Raw genomic sequence first — 26,999 nt, 5'->3', positions numbered from 1 at the left:
ATCCCCACGTGGTTAATGGAATAGTGACCCCCCAGAGATGCCCACATCTTATTCCTTGGAACCAGTGACTGTGCCACCTTACATGGCCAGGGGACTCTGCTGATGTGATTAAGTCAAGGGTCTTGAGATGACAGTTGATCCCCTGTGATCCCAGTGAACCCAATGTCACCACCAGGGTCCTTGTAAGAGGAGGCACATCACGTGGTCAGGTCTGAAGGGCATGGAACAACCCCTCTGAAACAAACCTCTTTGGCAAAATCACACTTTTTTCAAAGTAAAAAAAAAATAGCTTTATGAATGCTGAAAACAATTTAAAAATGCAGAACAGCTTCCAGAACATCCCGGGGGTGGAGGCACCTGCGACCTTCACCCGCTCGCTGGGGCTTCTGCGACTTCTTCTACCATTAGGATCTCCTCGTTGTCAGCTTTTCCTGCACCCGAAGCTAATTTCTCCCACATGATCTGAGGGAACAAGGACGGGCTGTCAGGTTTTGGGGAGCCCCGTGAGCCGTGGACGGCTGGCGGTGGGGGTGATAGATACAGATCTGAGACAGATCTATGTGTGCGAGTCTGCAGCTGAAGGATGAGCAGGACCGCCTGTGGGGAGGGCTTGTGGTGCCTATCGAGCACAGGGTATGGCAGATGCAAAGGTCCTGGGGCAGGATGGAGCCTGGAAGCCAATGGAGCGGGAGACGGCTCGTCCTTTTCCCAGGGAGGGTCGGACGTGATGGATGCAGCCAAGGGGGCCTCGGAAGCAGAGGTCACCCCGTCCCTTGTCCTTCACCCTGTGTGAGTCCTTACCCCACGAGACCAGGTCTGACCCCCTTCTGTCTGCCTGTCTGTCTCTTTCCCCATCTTTCCTCTCCTCCTCCTCCTTCTATCCGTCCTCCCCCGAATTTCCCCACACATCGGTCACAGAGAGGACCCTAACCCCCGACCCCAGGAGAAGGCCACCGAGTGGGAAGCGAGATTCCAGCCACACCCCGTGATGATGCTGTGGTCCCCCTCAGGGGGACACGGGGGAGTTTAGGGGACACTCCGAGGGTCGCTGTCCCCCCCTCCATCCCAGCTCAGCCCTCCACCCCCCGTACGTACCTGGGGGTCGGTTTGATGGTTGTCATTCAATTTATCTTTGATCCCTGGAACGGGCTGGAGGAAACTGTGCCTCCAGAGGAACCTGGGGAGACGAGAAAAGCGTGAAGAAGACGCCTCGATGCCAAATTTCCTTCTTGCTCCAACGTGCACGCTGTGTCACGTCACATGAGGGGCATCTGGGCTCGTAGCTTCCAAACACCTTCCTTTAAGGGTCACAGAGGGACCAACTCAAATCTCGGATGACTGAGAAGATAGGAAACACTCTAGGAATACAGAGTGATGCCCATGAGGATCCTTCTAGAACCTTCTCTCAGTCCCTTGAGTAGACGGATGGGAGTGGAGGATGTGCTCACTCACGAGCAGCTTGGGGGAGCCCAGGGTCCCTGGTGTTAAAGAGCCGGGGGGCTCCTAAAGCGGATGTCCCTCCTACTCCCATCCAACCTTGAAGAGCGTGGTTTCCGATTTGGCGGATTTCTGTCTATGTGACTTATTTTTAGGACAATTACTTAACCAGCACATTTTGCTTCTGCAGAGCATCTGGATGCATTTTCACAGGGATGTGTATTTTCTTTCTGACCACGAGGAAAGCACCTCCAATTCTGTGACATCACCAGGAGGTGTTCATGCTGAGCTGAACGGTGACCCCAAAAGACATGTTCAAGAGCTGACGCCCGGAACATGGGAACAGGACCTTATTAGGAAATGGGGTCTTTGCAGATGTGATTGAGTGAAGGATGGAGATGAGGGCGTCCTGGAGGAGGGTGGCCCTAAATCCAATGACAGTGTCCTCATCAGAGACAGAAGAGGAGACACAGACACAGAGGAGAAGCCACGTGGAGACGGAGGCAGAGACGGGAGGGAGGCGCCCAACAGCCCAGGGATGCCTGGAGCCCCAGAAGCTGGAAGAGGCGGGAAGGACCCTCCCCTGGAGCCTCCGGAGGGAGCACGGCCCTGCGACCCCTTCGTCTCAGACTCCTGGCCTCCAGAACCGTGAGAGCATGAATTTCTGTTGTTTTTCGCCATCCGGTTTGTGGTCATTGTTCCGGCCGCCACAGGAAACTAACAGAAACGTTCTTTAAGATAACTTTCCTCCGTAAGACACACACTCTGTCCCCATTCCTGTGCCTGCTGGCGAGGCCGCCCCTGTTCCTCTTTTCTCCCAGGTCCAGGGTCCCCAGGGAACGATGGCACACACCACCATATTCAACCACAGGGAAGCATTCTCCCCTTGTCTGGACGCCGCATCCCTGCGCAATTAGCCACGAGTGTCATTCCGGAAGAAAATGAACACAGGACGCCCACCCGCCCAGGGGCATCGGGGCGGGGACCACAGGGTCCCCATGTCCTGCAGGATGGACCCCAGCTGCAAAATCTCCCCGTGCCTTGCAATGCATTTCATGCGCTATGCGTGCAACTGAGATTTAATGATTCTACGTTTGCACTCTTCATTCCAAAGCATGTGTGCTGGGCCCCGAGACCCTGCTCGTGCTGAGCTCGCAGAAGCGAAAAGACGCGGGAGGTGCCTGCAGAGGGGCCCGTGGAGAGATCGATTGTAGCAAGTAGGGGGAATGCTGGGCCGCAGGCTGGGACCCGAGTTGGGCTCCTGGGAACGGGGTGGGCTTGGTTGGACCCCAAAGGCTCAGTAAGATGTACCAGGGCAAAGTGCGGGCTGAGAGCGGGGCATTTGGGAACAGGAAGGTCTGAGAGGCCAAAGGCGTGTCCTCTGTGAGCACGGCTGAGCTCTGAGCCGTCCGGCGCCCAGACAGACGCGTGGGGTCCGGGCAGGTGCGGCCAGCACGGCCGGGAGAATGGGAAGCATCTCAGAACGTGTGTCTGAGGCTGCCCATCGGGGGCCAGGATAAGACCCCCGTGGGTCGGCGAGCTCGACCGCCTCTGGCCGATGACACATCAATGGGTCCTCTGCCGTTCCCCTCACTGCGGGTTTCCCAATCTCTCTGTCCATCCTGCCCGTCTGCAAAGCTGGGGACAACCCATTCCCGGGGTTACCTTTTAAACAGGTAGACAAGGATCAGGGCGCAGACCAGGGTCCCCAGGACCACCAGCACGTACACGTGCGCAACGCTGGCTTCCAGTTCCTCAGAGCCTGGGGAGAGAGACGGACACACCAGGGACCCTGGGTGAGTCGTCCACACCCGGCCGGCTCATCACCTCGCTAGTCCACCGCTTAGGAGAAATGTCCAGAGCGGGAGGGACGTCTAGAGCAAGGGACCCCTCCCGAAAGCTTCGAGGAAACGTGTTCCTGAGACCCAACCGCCGAAATATATCAAGTCCTCTTAGAACCTGACAAGCCAACTTAAAAATGGACCAAAAAAAAAGGATGCACATTTCCAGGCATACAAAGTCAGCTCCCACCTATTACATAGATTTCCTTTTTACTTACTATCTGGAATCGGGACTTTTTACAATTAACGTATTATTTTTATAACGGGGGACATTTTATCTGTTCCTACCAAAAAATCCAATGAAAAAACCCGAATCTATCAGGATTATCATAACCAAATTGGGTGCCCGCCGTTTCGAGGTTTTTTTCGATACGAACAGATAAAACGGGCGCTGTTACAAAAAATAATACGTTCACTGGAAAAAACGCTTATTCCAGATGATGAGGCAACCTAAATAGAGCCACACGGATGCTTAGAAGTGTATACCTGGAAATATCTGTTCCTTTTTTTTTTTAATCCACTCTTAAATCAAGGGGGCGGGCCGGTGGTGCAAGAGGTTCGATACAAGCGGTTCGAACCTGGGGTTCGCAGGTTTGGATCCCGGGCCTGCACCGACGCACCGCTTGTCAGGCCATGCTGCGGTGGCCTCTCATATAAAGTGGAGGAAGATGGGCACAGATGTTAGTCCAGGGCCAGTCTTCCTCAGCAAAAAGGAGGATTCCCATGGATGTTAGCTCAGAGGTGATCTTCCTCACCAAAAAAAAAAAAAAAAAAAAAAAGAAATCGAGTTGTCGGTGTTCTTGTTGTTGATTTCTCAGAGGACTTTATGTATTTCGGATACTTGGCCCTTATCAGATGTACAATCTGCAAATATTTCCTCCCGTTGTGTGGGTTGTCTTTTTAACTGTCTTGAGAGGGTCTGTGGGTACACAAAAGTTTTTAATTTTGATAAAGTCCAGTCTACCTGTTTTTTCTCTAGTTATTGCCACCAAATCCAAGATTGCAAATTGATTACCCATTTCATCTTATGAAATATTGCTCAATACACATTTCATATAAACCCTACACTGTTATGAAAATCATTGATCTCAGATCAGGAAAACAACGATGCATAACGATGTTTGCTAAAACCCTTTAAATGTTCGAGGGCTGGGAACCAGGAATGTCGACCTCTTAACTACGAGACCGCCTTTAGGTCCAAACCATTAAATTCTTGCTGACTCATAAAAGTTGCAGGGAGGAATCTGTGTGTAATTTAGTTCCTGGCATACCTCTCTCTCTCGATTAGGAGGAAACAGCCCCAGTTTTGATGTCAGCTGTATCCTGACCAGCGACCAAGAGTGCGACCCTCTGCTGTGACTTGAGTGACTGATGGTTTCCTGGGGGGGGGTGGGGACTTGGGACGTCGGTAGTGTCTGTCCCCTCCTTTGGGTATTGAAAAAGTGTAGCTCGTGAGCTTGGCTGAGCACCAGGGGAACAAGGTTTCAGGACCCCCTCAGTTTCCGGGCCTCCTGGAGCGGCTCAGAGATAGATCCTGGGAGACGCCCCATCCCGGGCGACGCTCTTGGGGAACGTACCGAACTCGACGGGCTGGCTCCAGGCGCTCCACTGGGGGTCCCTCGCATCCGCGGTTCGTATCTTCACGGTATGCCTGGCTCTGGGCTCCGGACTCGGAAAGTTGTATTTATTTTCTGAATCGCCCGGCACCTCGATCTTTGGAGAAAACAGAAAGTTAGCTAGCCGTCGCCTGTGTGGAGAAAAGAGGGAGTGGGGGCGTCTTTTAAATTTCACGACTGAAATGGATGAAAGATTCAAAGACACGGCACTCCCCCCATCGACCTGTGAAAGTTGTGGAATGCAAAGGGGGGTTCTGCTACCCAAGCCAAACCATTTCCTCGTGGGGCAGAATATGAACGCTGTCTAGAAATCCGTGCTCTATGAAATTAACATATGTGTTTACATCCTGAAGACTTCGGAGGGATGCTTAAGTGAAAAACTACGACAACTCATCGATCCACTCACCAAATAACCACTCCCGGGTCTCCCAGGATCGTAAATATAGACACAAAAATTATTCACCAGCTACAACTGATATGAGCAGACCCATAGATGGGTTTGCAAGGGACCTAAAGACCACTGAGGGCAAGTTCCTCATTGGACAGAAGAGGATACCGAGGTCAGAGCGGTGGTGAGACTTGGAAAATACCATCAGAAAGTAGGTTGATGATCTACCTCTAGACGTGTTTTGAAGGAAGGAATCATCTTAATACTCAAAGGAATATTTTCTTGGTCAACATGGATGGAGGAGGAATAGGGTGTGAGAGTCAATCGGATGTAATGAATGTAACTAATTCAACAAATGGGATGTGACAAGGGCTCAAGACTAGACCCCAGCAGATTGGACCACTGGGAGAGCCCCTGCCTCACTGACTGGATGCTACCCTAGGGAGCCTCCATCCTCTGATTTAAGCCCATCGCCATCCTGGCCACCACCGGGCCAAGTTTCCACTCTGGGTGTGTCCCTTTGACTAACGCATGGTTCCCCTACGGGGTGATATCTGGGGGCAGAGTTTTAACTCACCGGTTGATATTCGCTGTGTCGGGTACCGCTCTAGAAAGAAAAGAATAGAAGGTTTACTTTTCTCCATTTAGAAGGTTTTTCACAAGTTTTACCCATTCTGCCCTGGAGTGCAGTCAGGGGTGAGCACACCGTCACGGAGAGGTGAGGGCTGGGGTTCATCGGTCCACCCTGATCCGGGAGTCGACCTAATAGAGAGGGAGAGGGCTCTCTGATCGTGCCCCCTCAGGAACCGCAGCTGGTGACAGATCCTCCTGTCTACACTGGATCCAGGTGGACGTGGAGCAGAGGGTCCTTCTGTCTACACTGGGTCCTGGTGGACACGTAGCAGAGTTTCCTCCTGTCTACACTGAGTCCAGGTGGACGTGGGGCAGAGGGTCCTTCTGTCTATACTGGGTCCAGGGGGACGTGGGGCAGAGGGTCCTCCTGTCTACACTGGGTCCTGGTGGGCATGGAGCAGAGGGTCCTCCTGTCTACACTGGGTCCAGGTGGACGTGGGGCAGAGGGTCCTCCTGTCTACACTGGATCCAGGTGGACGTGGAGCAGAGTTTCCTCCTGTATACACTGGATCCATGTGGACACGGAGCAGAGGGTCCTTCTATCTACACTGGATCCATGTGGACATGAGCAGAGGGTCCTCTGTCTACACTGGATCCATGTGGACACGGAGCAGAGGGTCCTCTGTCTACACTGGATCCATGTGGACACAGAGCAGAGTTTCCTCCTGTCTACACTGGATCCATGTGGACACGGAGCAGAGTTTCCTCCTGTCTACACTGGATCCATGTGGACACGGAGCAGAGTTTCCTCCTGTCTACACTAGATCCATGTGGACACGGAGCAGAGGGTCCTTCTGTCTACACTGGGTCCTGGTGGACGTGGAGCAGAGGGTCCTCTGTCTACACTGGATCCATGTGGACACAGAGCAGAGGGTCCTTCTGTCTACACTGGGTCCATGTGGACACGGAGCAGAGTTTCCTCCTGTCTACACTGGATCCATGTAGACACGGAACAGTTTCCTCCTGTCTACACTGGATCCATGTGGACACAGAGCAGTTTCCTCCTGTCTACACTGGGTTCATGTAGACACGGAGCAGTTTCCTCCTGTCTACACTGGGTCCAGGTGGACGTGGAGCAGAGTTTCCTCCTGTCTACACTGGGTCCAGGTGGACGTGGAGGAGAGTTTCCTCCTGTCTACACTGGATCCAGGTGGACGTGGAGCAGAGTTTCCTTCTGTCTACACTGGGTCCTGGTGGGCATGGAGCAGAGGGTCCTCCTGTCTACACTGGGTCCAGGTGGACGTGGAGCAGAGTTTCCTCCTGTCTACACTGGATCCATGTGGACACGGAGCAGAGTTTCCTCCTGTCTACACTGGATCCATGTGGACACGGAGCAGAGTTTCCTCCTGTCTACACTGGGTCCAGGTGGACGTGGAGCAGAGTTTCCTTCTGTCTACACTGGGTCCTGGTGGGCATGGAGCAGAGGGTCCTCCTGTCTACACTGGGTCCATGTGGACATGGAGCAGAATTTCCTCCTGTCTACACTGAATCCAGGTGGACGTGGAGCAGAGTTTCCTCCTGTCTACACTGGATCCAGGTGGACACGGAGCAGAGTTTCCTTCTGTCTACACTGGGTCCTGGTGGGCATGGAGCAGAGTTTCCTTCTGTCTACACTGGGTCCTGGTGGGCATGGAGCAGAGGGTCCTCCTGTCTACACTGGGTCCAGGTGGACGTGGAGCAGAGTTTCCTCCTGTCTACACTGGATCCATGTGGACACAGAGCAGAGTTTCCTCCTGTCTACACTGGATCCATGTGGACACAGAGCAGAGTTTCCTCCTGTCTACACTGGGTCCATGTGGACACAGAGCAGTTTCCTCCTGTCTACACTGGGTCCAGGTGGACACGGAGCAGAGGGTCCTCCTGTCTACACTGGGTCCAGGTGGGCATGGAGCAGAGTTTCCTTCTGTCTACACTGGGTCCTGGTGGACACAGAGCAGAGTTTCCTTCTGTCTACACTGGGTCCATGTGGACATGGAGCAGAGTTTCCTCCTGTCTACACTGGGTCCTGGTGGGCATGGAGCAGAGTTTCCTCCTGTCTACACTGGATCCATGTGGACACAGAGCAGAGTTTCCTCCTGTCTACACTGGATCCATGTGGACACAGAGCAGAGTTTCCTCCTGTCTACACTGGGTCCATGTGGACACAGAGCAGAGTTTCCTCCTGTCTACACTGGATCCATGTGGACACAGAGCAGAGTTTCCTCCTGTCTACACTGGGTCCAGGTGGACGTGGAGCAGAGTTTCCTCCTGTCTACACTGGATCCATGTGGACACAGAGCAGAGTTTCCTGCTGTCTACACTGGGTCCCTCTGCACACATAACAGAGGGTGCTGTACTGTCTGCCGCTGCTTCTAAGCCTCCCTCTCCTCCCTAAGGCTTTCAAGGATCCGGGTGGGTCTGAGGCCCCCTCAGTTGGATTGGCTGTCATGCTGACCCTCAGGTCAAGCGCATCTCTCTCCACCAGCGTCCACCCTGCTTTTGGCCCACTGTGTCACCCATCCTGAGCCCGCCTCGTGGGACCTGGGCCACCCCCGTGAGCCCGGGACTTCCCACCGCCCTCCTGAGGCCTGATGCCCAGTTTGGAGCGGCGTGCGCTCACCGGCCTCTGGATGTCCAGCTGATACTGGAAATCCCTGTCGCTCGCGGGCCGTCGGCTCCTGGGTTTTCCCCAGCGGATGAGGCAGTGGGATCCGTTGCAGTGCACGGTGATGTTGCTGGGCGGGCTGTATCTCTCTGCAATGAGAAGCCGGCACCCACCCTTGATCCAGCCTGCTTCCCCCGGCCCACGGAGGCGCCACCCACCCTGCCGACCTGTCCTTGGCGGGAGCTTCCGAGGTCACCAGGAGGCATGGGTGGGTCTGAGCGTTGACGCTCGGGGAAGATGACCGACAGGCTGCTGTGCGCAGAGGAGGAGGTTTAGGGTCAGGGAGACCCAGGCAGGGAGGCAGTGATGGGTTTGAAGGGCAGAGATGGGCTCATCTGAGACATTTTAGCCTGAAGAAGCCTGGGGCGTCCTATGGGACCAGCGAGCCTGCACGGAGGAAGAGGTTGCCGGCTCAGCAGGAGACGGCGCTGTTCGGCATCTGGGACCATCCCGGAGCGGCCAGCCCCCCGGCAGAGAGCTGGAAAGAAGACAGACAGCTGGCAAAACAAGAAAAAGTGAGTTCCCACGTCCCAAGATGGGTGGAGGGGTTTGGACTCTCATGGACGACTCTGGATCCTAAGGCGAGGTGGAGGAGGAGGGGTGTGTGTAAATTCACATGTTGTGTGCACACATGACCATCTGGCAGGATGTGGGGAGAGGCCGGGGTACCCAAAATGGGGGAAGGAGGGAAAGAGGGGTCTTGGGGACGGGGTTCATAACAGGTCAGCCAAAGACATATTTGCTGATGGGGTTATTGACGCCTGTCTGAAAAGACCAAGGATGTCCAGTGTCCTTCAAAGATAACTGGGTGTCCACAGGTGACGCCCCTACTGTGGGTTCCAGCAACAAACAGGACGGGAGTTCTGCATCTGCTTCCATTTTAGCTGGCATACTTCCATTCTAAAGACTGAGACTCGATTCCGTGACTGGAACCTTCTAAGGTACGTTTGGACGACTTGGTCCTGCGCAATTTCTCTTGCGACTGTAGACACGGAATCAACACCCCCACTGGGTCTATCTGATCACGTTTAACTTGCAAGTTGAGAGGCGCCGTTCCCGGGAAGCGCACGCTGGATTCCCAAGCTCAGAACAGAGGGAAGGACAACCTGTCCTGATCATTGTTGTGATCTGGATTTAGGATGCTGTGCCGGGTTCTGAGGCGTGGGCTTTTTTTCTCCCCGCACCACCAAGCAATTACCTGACACCAGCTGGGCGTCCTGCAAGTCAGCTCACTTCTGACGCTGTCTACCTGGAGACGGCGTCAGACCCCACAGGTGAAGGGCTCAGTCCCGCAAGACTGTCCCCCACTTCAGACGCCCATCGCAAGTCCAGCGTGTCACCTGTGCTCTGGCCGATGGCCTGTAGATCGGAGGTTCCCAGGGCCTGTTTTTGGGTTCGGTTAATTTACTAGGGCAGCTCCCAGAAGTCAGGGAAACATCTTCCTTACCAGATAACTGGTTTATTTTAAAAGGACATAAGTAAGTAACAGCCGGATGGATGAGACGAAGGAGGCAAGTTGAGGGAAAAAGACACGGAGCCTCCATGCTCTCTCCAGGCCCCGCTCTCCCCGAGCTCCACATGTACACCCGCCCGGAACCTCTCTGAACCCCGCCCTTTTGGGTTTTTCTGGAGGCTCCATTACATGGGCATAATTGATGAAATCGTTGGCCACCGGCGGTGGAACTCAATCTGCATCCCTCTCCCCTCCCGGAGGTCAGCGGCCAGCCTGAAAGTTCCAACCCTCTAATCACGTGGCTGGTTCCCCTGGCGACCAGACCCCATCCTCGGGGAGTTCCAAAGTCTCCTCATTAACGTAACAAAGACAGCTTTATGGCTTCCAGCACAAGAAATTTCAAAGCTTTTAGGAGCTCTGTGCCAGGAACAGAGACTAAGACCAAACATATTTCTCCTTATAAATCACGATACCACAAGATTCTGAAGTAATATTTGGATTTCTTGGATTAAAAGAAAATGTTAGAAACATGGGGGTAAAAAGGCAAGGCTTCCTTGAGAAGGAAGGGGCGGCCAGATTAGGGTCCAGAGACAGGTTTGTCCTGCAGTGAGGAGCTTGCAGGAAACTCAGACGGGAGGAGACAGGCTCCGCCAGCACACCTGCCACCTTGCTAGGGACACACAGCAGGACCACCCCCAACAGGTGAGCCTGGAGGTGAAGGACCCATTCCCTTTGAAGGTTGACCAAAGGGTTGGCATTTACTGAATTTTCCTAGGAAACCTCCCACCCCATCTTCCCTATGAAATCTTCAACACACTAGGAAGAGCCTCTCCCCGTCTGGGAGGGGGTGGGACGGACCACGGGACTCATGAATTCTTAAAGGAACCTATGACAGGGTCACTGTGCCTATTCTGAATGCAAGTTTGCTCCTGCACCCAGAAAGGAGAAGCAAGCAACCTGGGAACCCCTGCACCCTCCTTGCAGGATCTGATCTAGAATCTGCTTGCTTGCTCTTCTGGGGTGGCTGTCTCTTTAATTTGGGGAGACATTTTACTACATCCCCCAATTAAGGCAATGGAAGGCTGTGTCTGCTACCATATGGGGGAGGCCCATGAAGGGGCGAGCCTCTCCCACCTCTTGGTCAGAAGGTCCAAACTTTTGTCCCGTGGGGGCTTCGCTGTCAGCTCTCGGCAAAACCTCTCATGTCCAGCCTGTGCTGTAGAGGGGTTGGAAGGGCCCTCACTTCCTCGGGGGGCACCAATGCAGTCATATGTCCCTACCTTCAATTCAGAATGAAAGGAGACTCTTTAGTTGGCCTTTGCCCTGGGTGTATGACCGTATCCTTTGTATGATCAGAAGACACACACAGAAAGGAAGCATCCCTAATCTCGACAAACTCTAAAATACGTAGGTTCTATTATTATGCTTGTATCGGGTTGGATGGTGTCCCCCCAAATTCACGTCCACCTAGAACCTCAAAATGAAGAACTTATTTAGAAACAGGGTCTATGCAGATGCTATTAAGTGAAGGATGGAGATGAGGTCATCCTGGAGGAGGGTGGCCCTAAATCCAATGACAATGTCCTCATCAGAGACAGAAGAGGACACACAGACACAGAGGAGAAGCCACGTGGAGACGGAGGCAGAGATGGAGGGAGGCGGCCACCAGCCCAGGGACGCCTGGAGCCCCAGAAGCTGGAAGAGGCAGGAAGGACCCTCCCCTGGAGCCTGTGGAGGGAGCGTGGCCCTGCGACCCCTTCATCTCAGACGTCTGGTCTGCACATTGTGAGAGAGTAGGTTTGTGACCATTTGTGACAGCACCCTCAGGAACCTGACGCAGATCTCATGCAAATTCCATTAGAAATATTACACAGTGGTTAAATCTCAGGTCATTGTCCTCACCTATTTTCTTTAATGACAAAATCGAATCGAAGAACTGGATTCCCGTTCCTTGACTGGTCCCGTTAACCAGGAAGTAAGTGTAGGTGCTTAATCCAGAGAGGTCTTTGAGGTGACATCCTACGTGAGTTCCTGAGTCTTTTACGTAATGCGGACATTCTCTTTCCCCTCTTCTCCTGTAAGATTCCAAAGTGTTCAGAGGACAATCAGGGCATGGTATTTTCCTCACTGTGTTTGTCATAGTTGTCTACTGAGGTCCACACTTACTTTGAATCTTGTATATACAAAAAGTATTGGACGTCATCAGGGGCCGCTTGGCCCTTTGCCCAAGTGCAATTCATGAAATTCACATTGTAGATAAAACAGGAGAAGTTCTGGGCAGCTGTGCCCTCTCCACCTGGGAAGAGGCAGAAACAAAATCATTTGCACATGAAGGTTAAAAGGGGATGGACCAGTGGCTTCCTGGTGTGAGTGTTTACCAAACCTTCAAAGAATTGACACCAATCCTTCTTAAACTCTTCCAAAACACAGAAGAAGAAGGAACGCTTCTAAACTCATTTTATGAGGCCAGTGTCATCCTGATACCAAAGCCAGACAAAGACACAAGAAAAGAACATTAGAGGCCAATATCCCTAATAAACGTAGATGCAAAAATCCTCAACAAAATACTAGCAAACCAAATCCAACAGTGCATTTAAAGGATTCCGTGCCATACCCAAGTGGAATTTATCCCTGGGATGCAAGGATGATTCCACATCTGCAAATCAATCCATGGGGTACACCGCATTAACAGAATGAAAGAGAAAAACAGTAGGATCATCTCAATAGACACAGAAAAATCATTTCACAAAATTCGACATCCATTCATGACAAAAATACTCAACAAAATAGCTATAGAAGGAAGATACCTCAACACAATAAAGGTGAAATTTGAAAAACCCACAGCTAACATCATGGAGAAAACACCATGGAGAAAAACTGAAAGCTTTTCCTCTAAAAACCTGTGCAAGGGAAAGGTGCCCACTCTCGACACTTCTATTCAACACAGTATTGGAAGTGCTAGCCACAGCAATTACACAAGAAAAAGAAAGAAAGGCATCCAAATTGGAAAGGAAGAATTAAAATTATCTCTGTTTGCAGGTGATGTGATTGCATCCATAGAAAACCCTAAAGACGAAACAAACAAACCAAAAACATCATTAGAACTAATCAACAAATTCAGTAAAGTTGCAGGATACAAAAATCAGTGACATTTCTATACACTAATAACGACCTATCCAAAAAGGAAATGGAGAAAATCCCATTCACAGTAGCAGCAAAAAGAATAAAATACACAGGAATAAACTTAACCAAAGATGTGAAAGAACTTGTAGACTGAATATTATAAAACATGGATGAATGAAATTAAAGAACACACAGATAAATGGAAAGACATCCTGTGTTCAAGGACTGCAAGAATTAATATTGTTAAGATGTCCATTTTACCCAAAGAAATCTATAGATCAATGCAATCCCCGTCAAAATCGCAATGGCATTTTTTACAGAGATAGAAAAAACAATCCTAAAATTCATACGGAACCACAAAAGATTCTAAATAGCCAAAGCAGTCTTGAGCAAAAACAACAAAAGTAAAAGCATCACAATTCCTGATCTCAAAATATATGATAAAGCTACAATAACGAAAACCGTGTGGTACTGGCATAAAAATAGACGCAGAGATAAATGAAACAGATTAGAGAGCCCAGAAATAAATCCACATATTTATGGTCAACCGACCTTCGACAAAGGTGCCAAGAACACAGGATGGATAAAGGGCTGTCTTTTCAGTAAGTGATGTTGGGAAAACTGGATCTCCACACGCAGAAGAAATTGGATCCTTATCTCACACCATATACACCAGTCAAGTCAAAACGGATTAAAGAGTTAAACATAAGCCCTGAAACTCTAAAGCTGCTAGAAGAAAACATAGGGAAAAAGCTTGACTTTGGTCTTGGCAAACATTTTTTCGGATGTGACACCGAAAGCACAGGCAACAAAAGCAAAAACAGGCAAGTGGGATGGCACCAGACTGAACAGCTTCTGCACAGCAAAAGGCACAGTCAGCAGAGTGCAAAGGCAACCTACAGAGTGGAAGAAAAGATTTGCAAACCGTGTATATCTAGTGATAGGTTACCATCCAAAATATAAACAAACAAAACACTTCCCAAAGAATGTGAAGAAAAAATGGGCAAAGGACCCAAACAGACATACAGATGGCCAACACGTACGTAAAAAGTGCTCAGCATCACTAATCATCAGGGAAATGCAGATCAAAAGCGCAATGAGCTGTCACCTCACACCCGTTAGAATGGCTCTTGCTATAAATACAAGAGATAAGTGTCAGTGGGGATGTGGAGAAAAGGAAACACTTCAGCACTGTTGGTGGGAATGTAAGATGTGCAGACAACGTGGAAAACCATACGGAGGTTCCTCAAAATAGAACTACCACATGAGCTAGCAATTCCGCTTCTGTGTATTTATCCGCAGGAAATGGAATCAGGATCTCGAAGAAATATTTGCAGTCCCATGTCTATTGCAGAGTTATTCACAGCAGCCAAGATATGGAAACAACTTGAGTGTCCATCAGTGGACAAATGGATAAAGAAGACACGGTATATATATACACAATGGAATATTATTCAGCCGTAAAAAAGAAGGAAATCCTGTCTTTGGGGACAACAGGGATGAACCCGGAGGGCATTATGCTAACGAAACAAGTCAGACAGAGAAAGACAAATACTGTATGACTTCACGTTTCCGTGGAATCTAAAATAGTCAAACTCACAGACAGGGGGTAGAATGGTGGTTGGCGGAGGCTGAGGGAGGAGGGAAATGGGGAGGAGCTGGTGAAACCACACACGTGTTCCGTTTCGCAAGATCTAATGTGGTCTTGGAGACCTACTCTCCAGCACAGTAACTATAGTTAATCGTAATGCATCTTTCACTTGAAACTCACTAACAGAGTAGGTCTCAAGGTGGGATCTGCGGGCGGGACCACAAAAAATAAAAGGAAGAAAATGGTAGCTCTGTGAGACGACGGGTGCGTCCGTAGCTTGATTGTGGTAATCTTCTCACCGTGTGTATGTGTTTCAGTACATAAGCCATGCACCTTAAACACACACAATTCCCAGGTCTCAATGATATCTCAATAACGTTGAAAAAAAGGGGCATCTACTTGGATGCTAGTGGGGCGCCAAAGCATCACCGTGATGTTTCCCTACCTGGGTTAGTGTAGACCAGTTTCTCTGAAATCTGTTTCTGGCTGGTATTTATTTTCACCGTGAGTGTGACTCCCTCGTGGAGAGGATAGTTCTGGAACGTGCAGTGACATTCTTTATTCTTGAGCTGAAAAGAGATAACCAGCAGCACATTAGGAAACAGTCTTCTTCCTTCTCATCTCCACGTCGTTTGCACCTACATCAACCCCGTGACACCATCCACCTCTTTTCGTGAAATCTCCCCCGTGTACCTTCTCTGGGGTATGCGCGCATGCGACTTGCAGGTGGAACCTCAACTCGACAGCCTATAGCAGCATGTAGAGGGTCAGAATAGAGCTCACATTTTTTTTTTTTTTTGGTGAGGAAGATTGGCCCTGAGCTAACATCTGTGCCAGTCTTCCTCTATTTTGTATGTGGGATGCCGCCACAGCATGGCTTGATGAGTGACGTGTAGGTCCGCGCCCGGGATCTGAACCCACACACCTCGGGCCACCGAAGCGGAGCGTGCGAACTTAACCACCATGCCACCGGGCCAGCCCCCAAGAGCTCACATTTTAATGTGCCTTCAGTCCTCAGGGATCTTGTTAAAATGTGGATTCTGGGGCCCGAGATTCTGCATTTCTCAGAAGCTCCCAAGTTTGAGTAGTGAGGCCCTTCATCAGTTTAAACTTTGTGGAGCTCATCACACGCTGTTCCGTGTTACTGAGTTTTCTCGTCCTATCTCATACTCACGCTCTCTCACAAACTTCACGACAACGTTGTATCCCAGTCAGTCTGTTTACTTTGTTTCCATTGCACACTCAGGGCTGACGCTATTCCTTCTCAGGATTAAGTCTACCACCTAGACAATTTTTGAAGGATCAACCTAGCAAAAGGCTGCCGTCCACGCAACCGGGTGGACGGTTCCCCTAGGCAACATCCCCCGAACGGGATCGGAGGTTTGAAAGTGACGGAACAAACCACCTGTCTTCCCCGTGATCACGGTGGCTGGACATTTCATCCCTCTGAAATTCTTCCCTGGAAATCCTGGGAGCATTCGGGTACCCGCTTGGGATATCCCCCTGCCCTGCTGGGTCCCACATCGCCAGCCAGCTCCATTTCCCCTTCCTCGGGCGGCTCAGTGTCCCCAAGGGTCCCACCTCCTCTCAGCTCCCTGCGGCCTCTCCTTGGTCCGACCTCACAGAAGCTTTGGGGCGTCTGCTATGCTTCCTTTCCTTTTAGGATAATTTTAGATATTTTCCAGAGAGCTCCTCGGTCCCCCGGGGAATCAGGACACTGGACACACCTTGGACACGAATCCCCGGTGCACCGAGAACCATGGCTCCTAGACACGTCCCAAAGTCACCCATGCGTTTTTCACGTGTCACTGTTGTCTCGTTGCTAAGTTGGTGGGAGTTGGTAAAGGATAGCAACAGCATACCATCCTACCTTTAAGCAAATCGGTCCTTCATCCTTGTGAATCAGCACACATTCGACGTAAGTAGCATTTTCTTTGCAGTCCCAACTCAATTCCATTCTCCTGGGGTCGAACTTCACATGGAGACTGGGGACCGGTTCCTCGGTCGGAAGATCTGAAACATGGCAGCCACAGGATTCAGAAATTACCCGTCTCTGCTCTCCCCAACCAGCACATCCCACGTCTTGTAAGTGAAGATCAGGGCTGGGGCTCGCTGTCCCACTTCCCCTCTCACCCAGGCAGCCCCAGGGCATTGGCACATCCTCAGAATCTACCCCATTTTCCCTCTCTCCTTCCCGCCTGGGCCTCCTTGCCCTTTCTCCGTGCGGAGATGTCTGCTGGGCAAACAAAGATCAATCAAATGAGAACAAGCGGAGGCTGGTTGTTTAGAGCACACTGTAGTCCGGAAGTCGGCCCCCGTCCCTTGCATCGGGCAGAGACGCAAGGGCGGGCAGAGGACTGGGAAAGTCAGAGTGGACGAAAAGGAAGGCTCGGCTGTGCCCTGACCGTAGCTGCAGGTCGCTGCAGTCGCGGGTCAGAGTCCTACTTTTACAGACGGTCCGACCATTGTGCATTTGCGTATTCAGTCTCTCTCCCCACGCGGCCTCTGTGCTCGGCACCTCGTGCTCACATTCTCCCTTAATCCCGAGGCCATGCCCCCTCCCAGGGACCCGCTCTCTCCAGGTCTCCAGGACCCACAAGTAGATCAGGAACCTCCGGAATTTCTTGACCCTCCCCTCTCCCCGGCCCCCGCCCTGGCCTCCTGTGGGTTTCTCTTCCTTTCAGGTCTCGCTTCTCAGATGAGCAACCATCCCGTCTCCAAGGAGTCTATGGATCTTGGTCCTTCCCTTTCAGCCTGTGGGTTCTGTAAAAGCCACTTATGCCCTCGAGTTCATACCCAACCGAGAAAGTCTTGAATGCTCAACAGAAATCTGATGACACGGATCCACCCAAACATCTCCTCGCCAGCAGGAGCCGACTCCAGCACGTCCCTGGACCCGGGACTCCAGGGTGGGGGGCAAAGACGAGGGTGTTTATTCAGTCCACGTTTTCAAAGCACAGCCACTTTCAGAAAGACGGATGTGGGCTGGAGCCCCACCTCTGCCACTCACCAGCTGTGACTTCCAGCAGGTTGCCTCACCTCTCTGTTCACCGGTCTCCAGTTTTGCCCAATAAAGCAACAACGCATCCACCCTCAAAATGTTAGTTAAATGCCACAAAAGCAAATTTTTTTTCGGCAGGTCTCGAGTGGTCTTTTTGGGACCACTACCCCCGGGGAGCGTTCCCCGAGAACGTTCCTTGGGGAAGGTTGGGGGTCAGTGGTATCCTCGTCCAGCCCCATGAGCTGGTCGCTAAAGGGCTTTCTTTACCTGCAAGTCCTGATGCCACATCAGTCCAACCTGGAGGAAGGATCCTTGCCCTAAGATCCGACCCTACACCACTGTCCTTATATCCCGCCCCACTGGACTGCCCCGATTTTTTACGATGGCCCGGAAATACCTAGCTTCCGAGTCACCCCATATCTCGGCACCCTTACCACATTCGCGCAAGAACTAAGCGTGTTTATTCAGCTTTATCCTTCCTCAAATGGCGGTGGCCCGAGAATCAATACCCAGGGGCAGGCGGTGGCATTTCTTCCCCACCAGCCAGGATTGTGGGATCAGGGTCCTGTGGCCCCGCCTCGCTTATTGTCTCCACCTGATTACTCAGGGAGTCCACTCAGTCCCTGCTGCATAGTCCCTGCTGGGCGAGACCCTCGCCACCCCGTCACCTGAAGTTAGGGCCGATGAACCACATTTTGCTTCTATGGTGGACGACCATGCCCTACGGTTAAAATAGGAAAGTGCTGTCAGAGAGGGGCCGAGAAATTCTCTTGCGTTGGGCTGACCCGGATCCTGATCCTGGGCCCACCCCTTGCTGATGGTCATTAGGTTAAATCATGGAGGTCTCTGAGCCTCAGTTGTCCCGCCTGGAGAATGGGTGGAAGGACGTTAGCATCACAAGAAGGGGTGAGCGGAATGTGATGTGCGATGCTGCCGGCCGGCTGACTGTCATGCACGAGGATACAATCAAATTGGACCCAGGTGTTGGGAACGGCAGAAAGGGGTCAAGCATGTTCGCACACTTACCTTGGCGCTCCTGGGTCAGGAGAAAAGCCTGGTCCAGCAGCATGGAGAGCAGAACAACCGTCTTCAGGGGACCCATGAGGCTGCCCGCGGGATGGGGGAGCCCTAGAGGGAGAAGAAATTGGCTTTCGTGGGGGTTCTTGGAGTGGAGACCAGAGATGTTTCCCCAGGGAGATAGTCTGGGGAAAAAACACAAGACCGTCCCCGGGGTGATGGTCAGCACAGTGACCTGGGCAGCCCGGGGTCACTGTTGGCCACAGAGGGTCTACAAGTTCCAGTCGGCCTCATAGGAGGCCCCAGAACCAAGGTCCTGTCCTGCAGCAGGGACCTGGGGTCCAGGCTTCCCTGTCACTCTCTGTATCACTTGAGTGGGTTGTCTACACAGCCTGGCTTCATTCCTGTCTATAACCAGAGGGGTTAACTCCCAGGTCAAATGCACTGAACCACCATGCACTTCAACTGAAGATGGAGTCCGTGTATGCAGTGTGTTGAGGAGACCCTAGACCATGACTCTCCAGCATGGTAGATCAGAGCCCACGAATGGGGTCCCTCCATGCAGTGTGTTGAGGAGACCCTAGACCATGACTCTCCAACATGGAAGATCTGAGCCCATGGATGGGGTCCCTCCATGCAGTGTGTTGAGGAGACCCTAGACCATGACTCTCCAGCATGGTAGATCAGAGCCCACGAATGGGGTCCCTCCATGCAGTGTGTTGAGGAGACCCTAGACCATGACTCTCCAACATGGAAGATCTGAGCCCATGGATGGGGTCCCTCCATGCAGTGTGTTGAGGAGACCCTAAACCATGGCTCTCAGACATGGTGGATCAGAGCCCACGAATGGGGTCCCTCCATGCAGTGTGTTGAGGAGACCCTAAACCATGGCTCTCAGAAATGGTGGATCAGAGCCCACGAATGGGGTCCCTCCATGCAGTGTGTAGAAGAGACCCTAGACCATGACTCTCCAACATGGTAGATCTGAGCCCATGAATGGGGTCCCTCCATGCAGTGTGTTGAGGAGACCCTAAACCATGGCTCTCAGACATGGTGGATCAGAGCCCACGGATGGGCGTCCCTCTGTGCACTATATTTAGAGAGACGCTCAATCTAACTCCACCATATCATGCACCACAGCCCATGGGGGGGAGACCCTCCATGCGGAGTTTTTTGGGGGCCACTCTTGACCCTAATTCTCAACACCTGTGCCCGTGGATTGGGGTCTCCTCATGCAGTGTGTCTGGGGAAACCCACGACTGACTCCCCACCACCCAACACCAGAACTCATGGACGTGAGGGTCTCTGTATGCAGTGTATTTGGAGAGACCCTCAACCTAACTCTCCAACACCTCAGGTACACCCCTCGCCTGTCTGGACGGGCTTACGTGAGGGGCCGCACTCGGTGACAAGGTCCGTCTTTTGCAGCCAGTTTTGTTGAGGAAGGCCTGCCTCGTGCCTGGGACGCCCTTCTCTCCTCAGTCACGGCCTCTGTGAGGAGGGGGTCTCCATCTGTCTCCCATTCCAATGGGCTTCCCACCTCTCTACCCCAAGAGACTGTGAGCCCCCCGCCACAGCCGTCCCTCCACCCCCAGCAAACGCATCCCCGACATGTGGGCGCGCAGGGCTCTGGGTACACGGTTTACGGATTGATGGACAGCCTCTGCAGGGCAGCCTGTGCTAAAAGCGGGTCCGGGCCCTGGGACAGCTGCTGGTGGGGGGATAGTTTGGGATGTAATATGTGAAGAAAATAGAAGCCATGTATATACATGCATACAAGTTATTTTGTAATTTATATATTAATTTATATTATTATTAATTATATAAATTGTAAATATATATAATTTATATTGTAGTATAAATATATAATTTATATTGTAAATTGTGAATTATAATTTGTAAATTATAATTATTGATTCTATATATTAATATATACAAATATGTATTATTATATATAAATTAATACACACAAATTATGTATTATTATATAATACGTATATAAGAATTTACATAATTAATAATTTATAATTATATAATATATCATAATATATAATGATATATATTTATTATAGATTACATTATTTATTTATTATATAATTATATATTATATATAATTGTGTAATTATAATTTATATAATTAATTATAAAATACATGTATACACAAATTGTTATATAGTTTCCTTATGTGTTATTTATAAAATATAACTCAATTTATAATATATATTTTTATATAAAATTTAAATATAATATTATCTAGAAACCATTTCTATTTATGGAAATATGAACTATTTAATAAATAGTTTATAACAACATTATCTTGATGCCGGGAGATTGCTTTTCTCTGACGCTCTTACTCAACACCCTGATCACTCGATTGCTCTCACCCAGTGAGGGGGTGTCGGTAAATGGGGAGAAAGACAGACAGAAAGTCAGACGGGTGGGGTGAGAGTGTGGGGTCTGGGCTTCCAGTGCCTGCACAGCCAGAACCGGGAAGTCTTTCCTCCTCCTGCCCCCAAAGAAAGTGTTAGTGTCCTCGCGCTGCTGTAAGGAATTCCTATAAACTTTGCGGCTTAACAAACCACGGATTTACTCTGTAATAGTCCTGGAGGGCAGAAGGCCGACCAGCGTCTCGTTGGGCTAAAATCAAGGTGTCGCAGGACTGGTTCCTGTCGGGGCTCCAGGGGAGCATCTGTTTCCTGGTCTCTTCCAGCTCCTGGAGGCGCCTCCTTCCTGGGCTCACGGCCCCTTCCTGCATCTGCAAAGTGCATCCCTCCAATCTCTGCTTCTGCCATTGTGTCGTTGTCTCTGACTCTGCTGCTTCTCCCTGACGAGGGCTCTAGTGATGAGCTCAACCAGATCATCCAGGAGCATCCGTCATCTCGATTTCCTCAACTTAATCACTTCTGCAAAGTCCCTTTGCCATATAAGGTGACATATTCACTGCAGGTTCTGGGGATTAGGATGTGGACATGTTGGGGGGCATATTATTGTGTCTAGCACACGGGGATTAGGACGTGGACAACTTTGGAGACATTATTCTGTCTACCACACGGGGATTAGGACGTGGACATCTTTGGAGACATTATTCAGCCCACCACAGGTACCAAGATCCACTCCTCGGGGCTTAGAGAGGAGTCTAGGGGTGGTACCCACTTGAGAGGGATGAACTGCACCCAAGAACAGAGGAGACAGACAGACGGGGTTGAGCCCAGGCTGCTGGGCTGTGAATCATTGTCTGGCCCACAAACGTGGCCTCAAGGACACGTCCTTCCCTCTTGGCCCGAGTTCTGGGACGGAGCACCGACTCACCACGCCCTTCCCCAGGCTAAGATTCCATTTCTCAGTGAATCTGATTCCCAATTCCTCTTCCAGAGAATGGTTTTGGCTCGCCACCTGCACCAGAGCCCATGCGACCGAGAGACCAGGAACCCACCCGCTGGCTTCTCTTTTCTCCAGAATCAAGTTCCCGAGAGAGAAACTGAAAAGGGGTCTCTCTCACATGGCGTGGCTGGGGAATTACCAGCATCCCGTGGTTTGGTCCTATAAATCAACTCGTCTGTCTCGTATCTAGCCTGACAGGCTCGTCACTCAGGTGCACCCTGAAGCCACGGCTGATGCCTCACAGTGACTTTAAGAGGCTTTGAGGACAATTGCAGCCACTTTTAAAAATTTCTTACTGCTCTGACTGTCTCTTAACAATCAGAGTGGATTTGGGGGGAATACAACAAGAAATGACGCATCAGGTTTCCATTATGGTATGAACAATTTTTTGACTTTTTTTAAACTTGAGTTTTGCAACAATTAAAAAGGGTAAGTACAAAAAAAAAAAAAAAGAAAAGACGAGAGAGAGGAAAATAAAAGGCGTTAGTACACAGAGAGACGTGGAGGAAACTTAAGTGCATGTTACAAAGTGGAAGAAGCCAATCTGAAAAGGCTACGTAATATATGATTCCAACTCTATGACATTGTGGAAAAGGCAAAACTATGGAGACAGTGAAAAGATGGGTGGTTTCCAGGGGTTGGGGGAGGGAGGGATGAACAGACAGAGCACAGAGGACTTTAGGGGAGTGAAACTACTCTGTGTGATCTCATAAGGGTGGATTCACGTCGTCATACATTTGTCCAAACCCATAGAACGCAGAACACCAAGAATGAACCCTAAATCACACTGTGGACTTTACCGAATAATAATGCATCACTGTTGGCTCGTCCATGATAGTAGACATTCCATGCCAAAGCAAGATGTTAATAATAGGGGAAACCGTGCAAAAGGAAGTAGGCATACAGAAATCCCCTGTACTTTCCATTCAGTGTTTCTGTAAACCTAAAACTGCTCTAAAAATAAAGTCAATTAAAATTTTTTTAAAAAAGCTAAGAACAAGAGCAAAGAGTTCAATTCAGATAGAGACACGCTCAACAGAGAACACCTCATCCTTAGTTTGGTTTTGGGGTGGCATCTTGGGGTCTGCCTCTCATTTTCCTTGTGTTATCTTTGGTTGTGTTGATTCTTTTGTTGTGACTTGTCGTCCTTCCTTCCTTCCTCCATCCCTCCCTCCCTCCCATCCTTCTTTCTTTCCATCCCTTTTGCCATCCCTCGCCCTCTCCTTCCTCCCTCATAGGCATCTCCCTCATCAGCTCCTTCCCCACTTAATCCTGTCTTGTATCTCCTCTTGGGAATTCTCAGCCATCACACCCACCAGGCCTGCCCCTCAGACCTCCATCTCCTCGTCCTCACAGCTCCCGCCTGTCTTCACGGACCCTCATTCTCCCTCTGCCAGACTCGGCTGAAGCTCGGCTCCAGCCTGAGGACAGAGCTTATCCCTCTCACGCGTGTGCAGTTCAGCACATTCAGGCTCCATCGCGAGCCCCCCGAAGGGGTTCCTCCACCCTCTGTCAAGGCCCCCTGCCCACCTCCAGCACCCTCCACCCTCTGATGACTCACAGACCTCTGAGCCTTGGCTCTCACTCTCCGAGAGATTCCACTCCAGGCTGAAAGCCCTTTGCCTGGGTCACCTTGGCTGACATTGGTGTCTATGGGGCACCTCCCAACTCCTCATGAGCCATCTCCGTTGGCAAAGACCCTCCCCTTCACCCCACGTCCACCTGACATGCCCAATCCCCTTAGACTGCCCCCTCTCGGAGGCCTGTTCACGATGGACCCACCAGGTCCCAGTCTGCTGAGCCTCCTCTAGCAGGAGGCTAGCCTCCGGCCCCGCCTCACCTCACACCCCAGCCATCTCTTCTCGGACCTCCCCTGCACCTTTTTTGTGAATTCTCCCCTCTCTCCCCACCCACCTGCCTCCTTTCCCTTCCACCCTGTGTAGTGGAGGGTCCACTGGCTTTTGTCTAAATTCCAAAGCCCCTTCTCCCCCTGGACCTTCAGCCCAACGGTGGAGAGTCTAACCACCTCCCACTTCAGGTGTGTGTACCTGGCCTGGAGTGCACTTGGGGAGCACTGTCCAGCCTAAGATTCCCACCTTCCGACCTCCCTGAGCCCACCCTCCACAGAGAACTTCACTTGCTATCGGAGAGAGAATAAAAACCACCCCGGACCAGAGACATCCCAGCTTCCCCGCCTCCCACCCGTCTCACATCCCCCGCGATGAGGAACCGCCTGCTTCCTCCACCTGCGAGCTGCACCCTGCCCCGCCCAGCCTCCCTCCAGGCCTTGTTGGGGCTTCTCTGCACTGGGGGGGCCCCCATGCTGCATTAGGTCTGGGGGACCCTGAGCTCTGGTTGCAGATGGAGCTCCCCAGACCATCCTAATAAGGGGAGAACCCCAGTTCTGCATGGCTGATCCCCTCTTCTGGCCATTAGGGTTTTGGGACCATCATTTTTTCTCTCGGTGCACTTCTCCCCATGCCCGTGTGTACGAATCTCCTGGGGCTGCCCTCGCAAAGCACCCCGCACTGGGGGGCTTCAAACAACAGGAATTCATCCTCTCCCAGCTCTGGAGAACAGAAGTCTGAGATCAAGGTGTCCCAGGGCCACGGTCCCCGCAGAGGCTCCAGGGGAGGGTCCTTCCTGGCTCTTGCCGGATGCACAGTTCCCCTTTGCTATTCTCCCCCCTCCTCTGTCCTGCTCTTCACACCTGCAATTTGTCAAAGAGTCTTTGCTCTTCGAGCTGAGCTGCCCTGGATGAGGAGGGGGACGGCAGGAAGGGGCCCCATTCTGAGACAGCTTAGCTGTCTGCGGCTGCTGCACCTGCCTCCCCCATCTTTCCATTTGCCCCGTAAGCTTCTTGGGTCCACTGCTCTCTTTCTTCTTAGAGCCTCCCATCGCACCTGCTTCGCAGACAGACCTGCAGGTGCCCATGGGTGCAGACCCCCTTACAGGGATCATGACACCCACAAATACTGTACAGAAATTTGCCCTCGGCCAGACAGTTCCCCATTCGGCTTCCTCTGCACTGAACTCCCACTTGCTTCTTCCTGCTCATCGTGATGGAGCAACACCATCAACTTCTGCAAACTTTACTTAAAAAAAAAAACAAAAAAAAAAAACCCAAGTTATCCAGTGCCCCAGAGTGGCTTGACATGACTGTGACATGCACTGCCATCAACACCAGGGTTGCTGTTTTAAATAAACGGTTAGTCATATCAGAGTGCTCTTGCCAAAGATTGCAAAAAACCCTCCTGGGGAGTATTGGGGAGCAGCATGAAATAATCTGGGCTGTGATATATCCAGCGCCCGGGGCTGCCAAGCCAGGCACGTTCCACACCTCAGTCATGTAGCTCTCACACACCTCCTATGGGGCAGCTCCCGGTATCCTCATGGAAGTGGCTGGAAAACTGAAGTCCAAGGAGATCTCATTATTGTATCTTATTTATTTTTGTCTCGATATTTTTTTAAATTAAGGCAAAATTCCCATGGCACAAAATTATACCCTTTTTTTTTTTTTTTGGTGAGAAAGATTAGCCCTGAGCTAACACCTGTTGCCAATCCTCCTCTTTTTTGCTGAGGAAGATTGGCCCTGGGCTAACATCCGTGCCCATCTTCCTCTACTTTATATGGGATGCCGCCAAAGCCTGGCTTGATGAGCGGTGTGCAGGTCTGTGCCTGGGATCCAAACCTGTGAACCCCAAGCCACCGAAGCAGAGCATGTGAAGGTAACCACTATGCAACCAGGCCAGCCCCCAAATTCACCCTTTTAAAGTGCAGAATTCAGCGACATTTAGCACAGTCACAATGTTGTGCAATCATCACGTCTATCTGGTTCCAGAACATTTCCATCCTCCCAAAAGGAGACCCCGAACCCATTCAGCGATGGCTCTCCTTGTGCCTCCCAGTCCCCAGAAACCCCTAATCTGCCTTCCGTCTCTGTGGAATCGTCTGTTCTGGCTGCTTCATATAAATGGAAACTCATATCACACTTTGGTCTTTTGGATGCACTGCCTACCCACTTTCTCTTCTTCTTTTGGTGTTTACCACACCGACTTTTCCTTCTCTTTTCATAGATTCAAGCTTTATATAGCTGTGGCTGGAATGAAGATGCTCGGCTCTGTCGGAACAGAATGGCTCCAATTCAACGCACACGAGAACCACCTGGGAGGCTGCTCGAATGCAGACCCCGACTCTGCGGGTCTGAGTGGGATCTGAGACCCAGCTGCTGCCGGTCTGCGGGCAACCCTTGGATGAGTCTGGGTTTCGACCTCGCTGCCGACTGGGGGTTGCAATCACTGTGCTCAGGGCGACACACAGCACGAAATGCTGTGGTCACCAATGAGAACTCTAAGCCACGCTGGCTGCCAGCTCTGCACTTGTTTGCAAGCAGCTTTGAGACAGAGCAACTGTCGGCAGAATATCTATCCGGGATCAGGGGACCACCGTTCCCCCGCCATGGACGACTATGTGCACGGGCCAATTCCTAATGCATCCAAGGCTTTGGAGTGACTCCAACCTGGCTTCCATTTCTCACACGCTCAGGCTTGCGTGGGGAACTCAGCCAGCTCGAAACGCAAGCCGGCTAATTGCTGGGGCTAATTCAGACCTTAAGCTCTGCACCCAATGGCCTCCCTCAGTTGGGCATCCTTACTTCAGTGACTCCCATCTCCCACCTGCAGGTCCTCACTGACATGGAGCATGGACCCCCTGCATCAGCCCCAGAAGCAGAAAAATACACATGGGTGACTCGACATTTCGAGGACCAGAGAATAAAGGGGACTGGCTTACCCCACCACACCGGGCTCGCCTCCGTCAGCCTGTTCTCCTTCGCTCTGTTTCCTGACGCTCTGACATCTGGCCAGTCTCTCTGA

General features: G+C 51.2%; 1 protein-coding gene across 1 annotated transcript; it reads right to left on the bottom strand.

Moving 5' to 3' along the window:
• Positions 1–264: 264 nt before the first annotated feature.
• Positions 265–26,999, bottom strand: LOC147911594 (granulocyte-macrophage colony-stimulating factor receptor subunit alpha-like). Its single transcript, XM_087427918.1, has 12 exons — positions 26,917–26,999; positions 18,754–18,855; positions 16,597–16,739; positions 15,172–15,295; positions 12,179–12,308; positions 11,915–12,087; positions 8,515–8,648; positions 5,860–5,889; positions 4,856–4,991; positions 3,103–3,199; positions 1,096–1,177; positions 265–462 (listed from the first exon to the last, which is right to left on the bottom strand). The coding sequence occupies exons 2-12, from the start codon at positions 18,827–18,829 to the stop codon at positions 367–369; spliced, it is 1,221 nt and encodes a 406-aa protein (XP_087284044.1). The 5' UTR covers positions 18,830–18,855; positions 26,917–26,999; the 3' UTR covers positions 265–366.

This window comes from Ceratotherium simum, chromosome Y (genome assembly GCF_057802395.1).
Source record: "Ceratotherium simum simum isolate JZ-2026a chromosome Y, ASM5780239v1, whole genome shotgun sequence".
Classification (NCBI taxonomy): domain Eukaryota; kingdom Metazoa; phylum Chordata; class Mammalia; order Perissodactyla; family Rhinocerotidae; genus Ceratotherium; species Ceratotherium simum.
The sequence above is the reverse complement of the archived record's forward strand: the minus strand, read 5'-3'. Positions and strand labels throughout refer to the sequence as shown.